General features: G+C 36.4%; 1 protein-coding gene across 4 annotated transcripts; it reads right to left on the minus strand.

The window, feature by feature from the left end:
* Positions 1–1629: 1629 nt before the first annotated feature.
* LOC140831079 (transcriptional corepressor LEUNIG-like) lies at positions 1630–10324 on the minus strand. 4 transcript variants are annotated; one of them, XM_073194845.1, is made up of 19 exons: positions 10124–10324; positions 9919–10029; positions 9273–9370; positions 9068–9177; positions 8091–8447; positions 7926–8014; positions 7618–7696; positions 7453–7528; positions 7158–7207; positions 6191–6490; positions 5836–6030; positions 5050–5295; positions 4831–4966; positions 4124–4233; positions 3861–4010; positions 3174–3329; positions 2886–3002; positions 2544–2750; positions 1630–2032 (listed from the first exon to the last, which is right to left on the minus strand). In XM_073194845.1, the coding sequence occupies exons 2-19, from the start codon at positions 9948–9950 to the stop codon at positions 1889–1891; spliced, it is 2652 nt and encodes an 883-aa protein (XP_073050946.1). In that variant the 5' UTR covers positions 9951–10029; positions 10124–10324; the 3' UTR covers positions 1630–1888. The 4 variants fall into 4 exon arrangements, with proteins under 4 accessions (XP_073050946.1, XP_073050948.1, XP_073050949.1 ...); XM_073194847.1 differs by having other exon boundaries at positions 10109–10324; XM_073194848.1 differs by having other exon boundaries at positions 6191–6436; positions 10124–10323.
* Positions 10325–10556: the final 232 nt, after the last annotated feature.

The raw sequence follows: 10556 nt of genomic DNA on the forward strand, positions 1-10556 counted from the left end.
TACCTTTCGAGTTCGATGCCTTAGATGACATACCACTTCGTAATGGTTTACTTTTTTTTACCAGATTTATAAGATCTTGTTTTCTGTCTAGATAACATTGTTCTTGTTTCTTCAACTTCTGGCATAAGGATGAGATCTAAACATCTTCATTTTCTACCTTTGTAGTTTAGTCGATAATTATTGGAAGATCATTTTCTCTATAACATAGAGTGTTTATTAATACCCCTTATTTTTTTGCATTTCTTTTGTAATGTCGTCAAATGACATTATTCTGAAAAATTTCTTTTAAGAAAAATGGCTCTCTCGAACAGAGTATTAGGATTGTCAGTAATATATTCTTTTATTAGCATTTTTCTACATAGGCTTGACATTTTGGCGAATAAAAACTGTATTGTTGTATTTTCTTCAACTCGTGAATTTCATCTATATTTAATAAATAAAATAATGTATTTAACCACTAAACAAACGTCATGTAATTCAATACTATACAAAACTTGACTATATATTTTTCCTTCTTTGTATCTCAACTATTGAAATAATATGCTTCTATGAAATGTAATGACCACAAAAAATTTGGAATCAGGGTAATAAAATACGGAGGTAGGACCACTCGTTCAGATATTCTGGTCCATATTCAAAGCCGTGATGAGCACGGGTGGAATATTTTTTAAACATTTAAATACGGACTCACCAACATTTAGAATGGCAGCAGCTCTATCTATTCTTTGAGACAACATATGCTTTTCTCTGTTATTAATGTTTTTGCATACATTAATAAATTTTCTTCGATTGTTTTTCTTTCTTTCTTTCTTTTCTTTTCTTTTCTTTTTTTCGTTTTTTGAGTTTGGGCACAACTTTCATCTGGGTTTTTGTTCTTCATGATTAACAATTCTCAACGGACTATGATGATACGCCTAACTTGGTTCGCTCGTCGTGCATAATGGCAAGCAGCCTTTGATGATATGAAAATATCTTAGTCCACAGATAGACGAAGCAAACGAAATGGATACTACGTAGTCGAAATTATCACGAGTATTGTATTAATCAATTTCTTGGACTGTTTTTTTTTTTTCCTTTTCTTTTCTTTTTTCTTTTTTTTTTTTTTTTTTTGAGTTTGAGCACAATTTTCATCTGGGTTTTTGTTCTTCATGATCAAGAATCCTCAAGGGACTATGATGATACACATAACTTGGTTCGCTCGTCGTTCATAATAGGCACGCAGCCTTTGATGATATGCAAACAAGTATCTGAGTCCCCTCCTCTCAGTTCGCACGCACACAAAATAAACAAAGTAAACATGAGTGTTGCATCGTCAAAAGTGTAATCATTTTCACCAGTCTAGTCTTGATGCCCACATAAACATTATTTAAGCCAGCCAGGGCACCCGCAACGTGTTTGAAACCGATAATTTCAAAACAAGTGACTCGTATGACAATCTCTGTTCCGCAAACCTCGTTTTCGTATCAAATAAATCGACTGGTTTCCCCGATCTCATCAAGAAATTAAATCCCAGGCACAAATTTTAGCCACACAAGTACTCCTACACAAAACTCTGAAAATTTGCTGCAAAGAAGATTCTCGCCACACACACACACACACACATATTCTTCAGTTTCCAAGTTAGATAAGTAATAAAAACTTGAATGCCAGATAGCACAACTTGACAACCAATTCTGACTAAATTCTGAACTGTTTAATATATCAAAGAACGACAGCAAACGAAGAAAAACAGAGTAACAGTTGGGGTACTAATTCTTCTACAGTTCCATGGAACTTGACAGGAAAACGAGGCAGACCAGAAGTACACGTCAAACACAAACTACTTTATGAGAAATGGCAGAATACTGAGGATGTAGGTATGGGGGATGAGAGGATTGATATAAAATTGTCATTTCCATAATTTAACGGTCTTGTCGTGACTAGCAGAAGCAACTAACCCTGCTACTGGCGATACAGCCAGTGAAGCAATCAATCCTTCGTGTGCTGAGAGGGTCATACTTTTGTTCTCTGCCATGTTCCAAAGCTCGAGCGTCTGCAAATAAATACAATTATAGTAATAAAAATTTAATCTTTATAACGTGCAGGGAAAATTGAACCGAGCTAGCTCAGAAGCACCAGCTGCTAGGGAACTTTTTGAGCCTACTCGAATGTTATTTACACACCTGTCTTCTGAATTGTCAATCTCAAATCGTGCACGAAAATGTAAGAAATTATTTCCAATCTAAATTATTTTGTTCATTCACCACTTTTAATATATCCATACCATATCCATATTTAGAAACAAACGATAGGCTCTAGCTCTCTAATAGAGCTCAAAGACTAAATGAACTGATCTCAAATTCAAACTCTAAATTGAGACAAATGTGCTGCATAATAGTTCAATTTTTGAGTCTTCGGACCAAATAAAAAATTTTGAGCTCAAGTTCAAAGGACAAGAAACCGATAATATTTCGTTTTGCTTCAATTCATTGCAACCCTATATTGATAACAACCTTGACAATGACTGAAAGAATCAAAAGGTAAAAACCAAGTAATAATCTTACCTGGTAACAACCAATAACAAGCAATGATGAATATGTAGGATGGAATACACATGAATAGAATTTGTTTCCATTACAACTAAGATCGTGCAAACAATCCCCTTCGCTTCCAGACCTCAACGTCCAAACTCTCACCGAATCCTCACTCACCGACGCCAAGAGTTCTCCAGATGGATCCCAACATACAGAAAGAATGGGTTTTGTGTGACCCTGAGACAATAATAATGACAACAAAATTACGCAATACCGGTTAAAATAGAAACTAGCAATTTTTTATAAATCATATATTATGTGGCAGAAACAAAATAGAACCATCCAAACTTCAAGGAGATGAGAAAATAAGACCTTCAATGAATGTCGACACGCTTGAGTCTCCGCATCCAGTATTGACACAACATTCTCAGCAGCAGCTGCAAGATATCTTCCAAAACGGGGTTGAAATCTCACTCTGGCCGTGCCACCCTAAACCAACAAAAGATTGTAAATGATGTAAATTACGTCTTCAACACCGAACAGATATGTGAATAACATACACAGCCCGAAAGGGGTAAACAATGAGAAAGCGAAGTTCGACAAGGAAAAAATAATTGAACGTGGAAGTATCTGATTTACTTAATTATTTCAATCTTTCACCTTGAAAACTCTTGGACAGCTACCATTATTGATACTCCAGTATCTTATCTCACCATCTCCATCACAAGAACAGATGAGATCTTCTTTGTTTGGATGAAAGTCTAATGACATCACACCCGCCGAATGTCCAGTAAATGTTCGAAGTGAATAGCTAGGCTGCAGTAAAGGCCACTAATAAGGATGACTTGACATAATATCTACAAACACAAGAATATTCCAGACAATGGTGGAGCCTGGGGGAGGTGACAGGAGCAGTAGCCCTCCACTCTTAAATTGTCCTATAAATTTGCATATTTTTATATGCATTATACATATGTTTACATACAAACAAAAATATGATCTTACTCCCTGTAATTTATTCAAGTTTTAGCTCTATTCCCTTTGCATGAAACTTTTGGCTCCACCACTATTTCAAAGGGTCGGGAGTTAAAAAATTGGGAGTGAAGAAAACAATGCGCAAGAGAAAAAGAATTTGCACGAAAATCTAAATGTTTGCCGGAAAAATTCTTTGCGAGCACACAAGAAATACAGTTGCTGGGGAATGCAACCAGAACACCAAAGACACACAAAAGGACCCAGGTAATGAATAAAATCTATAGAAAAGGTCATGATTATTAAATTAAAGGAAAATGAAATTCCCAGACTGAGCATAAGACCATGCAATTGATATAAGCATCATCAACTCACATTATCTGCATCCCAGACCCTCACAGTTTTGTCAAAAGAAGACGTGGCAAGGCGTGCCATGCTAGGACTAAAGCGAATATCAGTAATAAGTGACGAGTGTTCTTCGAGAGTAGTTTTTGGCTTCAATGTGTCGGTAAACCACAACACAGCCTGCATCATTTCAAACATAATTTCATATCATTTCTTCTGCGACTTTAAGCACTATAGATTGCTAAAAAATTGTTCTACTAATGTAAATAATTGTTATCAATTGCAACTCTCACCTTCTTGTCATGACCACCACTAGCAAGTAACTTCCCATCAGATGAGAAATGGCAACATGCGACTTTACTAGCACTAGCACGAACTGAACTCACTTCTGTAAATGTAAACCCTGGATAGCACAAACGTCCAATCAGAACATATTGGTGTTTTACAAATAAGAATTAGCGTTCAATTTCAATTTCTTTCAAGCTCACTCAGATAAAGCTTGAAAGAGTTCATGATTCTGGCTTCATATAACCAAATCACAATTAGCAGTAGTCACATGACAGACAACACAAATCAACTCAGAGATTAAGTTCTTTACAGCATATTATTACTGAAAAAATGCACTGATATTTTAATGAATGTACACTGAACATTGTCAGGTTTTGAACAATCTCCAAAATTTTTGCTTGTTAAACTAAAATTTCCAAGTCAAAGTTTTCTTGATTGATACCAAGAATTTAATGTCTGGAAACATCATTGTGCAAAAACTCATCCACATATTTGGCAGATTAAAACTCCCCCACCCCCTCAAAAAAAAGAAAAGCAAGTCAAAAACAAGAGAACATCATTGTTAATTAGAGGAACTTTGAAAATTGGCATTTGTTGTAATAAAATAGAGTTTAAACACAATAAATCATCACCATAGATGCTTACAACTGTAAATTCCAAAAAATTTGAATGAAGGCTAGAGAAAATTCCATAAAAAAATCTTTTTACTTACCTTTGCTAACATCCATACAACGGCCAGCTGCATCTCTAGGGTCGGCATCATCATGAGACAAAAAGGACTCAACATTGTCTTCAACATCGTCCACAAAACGATCCATATCAGCTTGATCAAGATCTTTATCATCCCACTGCCAAAGATAGATTCCAAGAAATTGCAAAAATCGAACTCACACTTTACTCGCCAAAGATGAGACATGTGATATGCTCTTACCAATTGATTTGATGGTGATGTAAGACTACCAGCAGTGTCCGCTCCAAACATCATCAGGGGCTTTGAAGAACTGCCACTATGCGGCAAAGCAGACATTGACATCACATCTCCAGGTGTATGAGTTGACGGTGTCGAGGGAGCTGAACTTGGAGATGGACCAGCTGTGTTAGCAGTTCCTGAGCTGTTGGCAGGGCCGGAAGATGACACAGGCTGCTTTCTCTTCCTTCCACCCTGGTTTTTTGATACCTTGAATGCATGAAAGTCGTGTTAGGAAACTACTCCATGTTAAGAGTGACACAAAAGCCTGATGCTGGTTTCTTAAGAGCTTTTAGCAATATATAATCAGATCAGTCTAGCACTGCTTAATGCAAAATTATCAATGAGCTCGTTGACATCTTAACCCAATTAATAGGAATATACTCAAGCCCAACAACGCATTAGCTAGACTGAACACTAATAAGCTAGTCAGTGCAAGACCATTTTCAAACATTATCTATATTGACTGCTCGATCGAAAATGGCTTCATAGACTAATTATGTAGTTGCAATTTTAATTTCTAACTGATCAAGAATATTTATACATCTACATGGTGCATCGATCAATATGCTTTTCGATTAATATGCTTTCACGATGTATAACTTTCCAACAGTCAAATCAGACCATCCTCTCTATATCATGGCTTTTTTGAAATTGCATGACATAGAGAAGGGACTAAAATTTTTCATAGTAAATAAAAACCACTATGAGGATACAGAATATCTTTTCAAAAAATTAAAATTTATAGACCTGATCATTTCCACGATAAGAATTTGACATGCTGCCATCACATGTGACACTAGCGGTACCCATTATTTTCTCTGGCTGGAGATTGTGATTTGAACTCTGAGACTGCTGACCTGAGAGAGCATGCTGTTGAAGCTGCTGCTGCAATTGATTACTGTTTTGTTGTTGCTGCTGCTGCTGCAGTTGTGCAATCCTCAACTACACAACATACAAACACAGTGATAAATAGAATCCAAGAATCATGTAATAATTGCATTGCTCATCTCTCTCGATTAAACAGAGTGGCATGACATGAACAACCAACAAACACATAAATATGAATTGTAAATGTAACAATTATTAGTCGAGGAAAAGGCACCTTCATTAACATCTCTGGATCACGAGGCAAAGCTTGCAATGAGGCTCCAATGTTAGGAACTATATCACCAACCGAAGTAGGATGACCATCTTTCCCCATGGACAAACTTCGGTTATTTAGAAGCATTTTCAGCCTTCTGCTCTCTATGTCACTGGCAGATGGGGAAGTCATATTCTGCTGTGAAAGCATGAGCTGCTGTTGGTGCTGGGGTGTCAGCATCTGCAATTGATGAAAAGGTTGAGGACCCTGCATAAATGACTTTGGTTGCTGGATGAGTCCAGAACGGAGCTGATCAAGATCCTATCAGGCACATGATATTAAATGAAAGATGAGATCATAATCGAGGAAACAAGTTGATCTCTACATGAATTTGCATACCTTCACTAATCTCGTTCAAAATTCTAACATAAAATAATAAGTGATTAAGGAATAGGTTGTTCTGGCAACAAAACCAAGGTGTGAATGCAGCTTGATTAATTAAAATCCTAAAACCATATGCCAAAATCGATCTCCAACTTAAAAACAAGAGTTGAAGTTTGACAATTAAGAATCAGTTGCACATCTGCATCTAAGAAAAGGGTAGGTATCAAAGTTTTAGCATGGAAACTAGTATTTCTATCACATAAAAGCTATTAGCTAATCTCATGAGACATTGGATACCAAGCAGCATTGCTGACATTGAAAACAACAGACAACCATTGTTTAGTAACAGAAGAACTATGAATTTGGGTTAATTAAACTAGAATGTCATGGTTTGTCGAGTGAAGACCAAACCACCAAAATATAATAACCTCAACCGGTTTCTTGAAGGTTAAGAACCTGTCTAACCACATAAATTATCACGTAGGAAAAGCTACCATGGCTGTCAAGATCATGTCCTGCAGTGTCACAACTGAGAAGTCCACATAAAGTGTGGCTTAGTCAATTATGTTCACAAAACACTGAGGTAAAGCCATAATATACTTACTGTAAGAGGCCATCCTTTCAGCGTCAAATTGTTTCCACCTTGATTTGACCCTACAACAATAAGAATCATATAATTACAGCTTATACAGCACAAATCAATAAATTTATTAAATAATTGACACTAATATGTTCCAACTCTATCAGAGTTGTTGGATTTCACACCCTCATCTTGATATAAGATATTACTCACTGTACCAACTTAATATTACTCGTAACAAGAAGAAGAAATAACACAGTGCATGTGTTCAGAGTCAAAACATAAACTATTTGTAGCCAACCAATGCATAAAAGTGTACCAGGGATTCCAATGAATGATCCTTCTGGGCCAGCAGCTCTGGGGTTCAAGATGGGATTCATTTCACTCTTGATATCCTGTTTATGGATATCAATTAATAACATCCATGCAAGTACAAACATGACTAGAAAAAATTTAGAAGAGAAGAATAGAGGATAATACTGACTGGTGTAGACCCTGGAAATTGTTGACCTCGTGCTTGAACTTGGGGGGATAATCCACCAGCTGTGCCATGCAGCACTTGCCTGAGAAAATGGATTTTGATCGTTGGCAAAAGCATACGTGACAAAATTCACCTAGGGGGATACAGCTTGAATTTGTTCTTTAAGATCATACAAAACGAAGAGCACCATTTAGGAAGCTGAACCATTTCATTCTAATCTAAACCAAGACTTTACACCCTCTCAAACTCCCTTATCCACGTCCACACCAGTAAAAAAAAATCTTATTATCAACAGATCATATTGAAAATACCCAGAAGGTTGGCCAGCTGCTGCAGCTGTTTTCAATATTGAAGCATGATTCTGATCCAAAATCGGTCCTACATTATTGCCAAATCTTTGCTGAAATTAACCATTGCACAGTTAGCAATTGAAAATAAACTTAAATTTCCACCATGCCCCTATATGTAACTTGTACCTTCATAGCCGCATCATCCAGTGAATCTCTCTGAACAGGGAGCTTTAATTTCTCCTCATACATCTTGGTTGCCAATGCATTTGCAGTACCTGGATTTTGTCTCATAAGAGGATCATTTCCAGAAATACCATTAGCAGTTCCATTTAGGAGGGGGGCATCCTCACGCAGTTGCTGCTGAGGTCCCTGTTGTTTATGTTGCTGCTGTTGCTGCAGCTGTTGCTGTTGTTGCTGCTGAGCTTGTTGCTGGTGCTGAGCCTGCCGCTGCAATAAAAGCTGCTGCATCTGCAACTGCTGCTGTTGTGGGTGTTGTGGCTGTTGTGATTGTTGCTGTTGTTCCCTTGCTTTCATCAACTGAGACTGTTTTTTTCAGAGAAGTGGAACAAATTATAGATTTCAACACCACAACAGTGCTAGAAATCAGACTGAAAAGTCTTGAATTTCTAATGAATGGTAGAAACTGAAAATTCTCGAGAATTTATATCATTCCTGCACCTGAACACTTTGTTTCTAGAACAAATAATAGGTTCATGGAGATGAGCAAAAACTATGTTGAACGTGCTGAAAACTGTTGAATGAATAACACTATGTCGCTTATTGGTGATTCCTTGTAACTACCACATATTCAAGGGATGAGAGCGTAAAATTCTGTAAATAGTTCAGGTGAGAAATCATAAGTAAAATAAACAAAAACAAATAGGGAACTGTTTTCTGTAGAAAAACATCAGCACCTTCTATTAAGTGCCATATACCAAATTTCAATGTATTCAGCATCAAGAAAGAAAGAGATTATTCATAACATAAATACATAAGGAAACAGATTCTAATGTTCATAAATTAGATGTCAACAACATACATGTCAAAAAAAAATTTGAATGGCCAAATGGGCAGGAAAGAAGAAAAGGTAGAACGCAGTCTGGTGTTCAATACAAGATTGAAGTAAATGCATGGTGATTGGACTAAATTTTTAGAGTTCCAACCTCAATGTAAGAAGCAGCAACATCAGAGTGCTTCTCGTTTGTCCTGGCAATAAATATGTCCCAGAACACAGACCACCATTCGAAGAGAAAACCACCAGGAGCATCAATAGCTGAAGTGAGAGTAAAATTTTAACAAAACATTGATAGAAGAAGACTCCTTAAATAAGAATCTCTATTATCCACAACTTGGTTTTTAAATACTTACCGACAGGGTCAGACGATACTTTTCCTTCTGCTTGAAATGCCTGAGCAGAGGCCTTCAAATCTCTTTTCACTAAATAATCATGTATATAGACATCCAGCCTAGAAGTAAAAAATTCAAATGCATCAGTATATAATAATAAAGTACCCTGGGTCAAGAGGAAACTTAACTATATAGCACAAGAAGTATGTTCTAGGAAAAGGGAAAATGAACCAAAAGGGAACTCCAAAATCAATTGAGACCCAAAGGACCCAAAGAATTTCACTGAACTTTAGGCTGCTCATGTCTGTCTAACAAAAAATTAAAAAGAAAATGAACAAACAACAAAGAGATAAATGGCTTCGAAGCTTTAATAACCCCAGAATACAAGGAAAAAAAACCCCTGTTCTTTACGCAGACTGATACTTCATGGGAAAGATAACAACAGATCGTCCTGGTTGACGCATGAAAAGAATGGGTCAAAGAAATAGCGAGCACGAAGATGTTCAAGAAGCAAAACCTCATATAGAAATCGAACAATTAATTCAGGGAATCACCAGTTGAACATTAAACATGAACGAAAATTTAATAGGAACTCTAAAAGGCTACAAAACCCAAATTTTGGCAGTACAAAAATTCACAAACACCAAAACAGGATAAAGAAGCTTACATTTTATCAGCTTCCCAGTTGGTTTGAGACATGTTTTCCTGTCCAGTTGCTCAGAATACAATTCTCGGACTAAAAGATACACCTTTCCTTGAATTTTCACCTCTCGAGCCTCTGAAATTTGTTCATCACATCAAGCTCACACAAATATAAGAAAAGGACAAAGCTTCAATAATATCAACAGCTGGAATACCAGTATACCACATACCAACTAGCACATAAAATCTAAGCCAGACACTTCAAAGTTCAAACACCTAATGGGTTCGTAATTTAATATGGTTCGCAATATCGGTATCGGTCCGGCCGTTATGTAGGAAAGTAACAGAGTGGGCTATAATCGGAGAGGAACGGCCGATTTACCCCATTTTCCTAATTTTGCCCTAATTTTTCCGCCATGTATGTTGGAGAATAGGTGTGTGTGGGAGAGAGGAAGAGTTTGGACGTGAGAGAGAAATAGGCCAACTTTTTTCTTTTGGTTTTTTTTTCAACAATTTTTTATGATTAAAAAACGTGATATCAATAATTTTGAAAATGATTAGTGAACTTAATTTTATTTTAAATAAATGAATATATTTTATATTAATAAATATTTTAAATAATTCTATTTTATTTTCCAAAGCTTTTACCCCCTAATTTTTTTT

This window comes from Primulina eburnea, chromosome 4, assembly GCF_022965805.1.
Source record: "Primulina eburnea isolate SZY01 chromosome 4, ASM2296580v1, whole genome shotgun sequence".
Taxonomy (NCBI): Eukaryota; Viridiplantae; Streptophyta; class Magnoliopsida; order Lamiales; family Gesneriaceae; genus Primulina; species Primulina eburnea.

Coding starts and splice junctions, on each gene's coding strand:
- LOC140831079 (XM_073194845.1), bottom strand. CDS start 9,950: ATGTCTCAAACCAACTGGGAAGCTGATAAAAT. Junction 8,448..9,067: donor TTGCTGCTTCTTACATTGAG/GTTGGAACTCTA, acceptor TGAAAAAAACAG/TCTCAGTTGATGAAAGCAAG. Junction 3,003..3,173: donor GCTGTCCAAGAGTTTTCAAG/GTGAAAGATTGA, acceptor TTGTTGGTTTAG/GGTGGCACGGCCAGAGTGAG.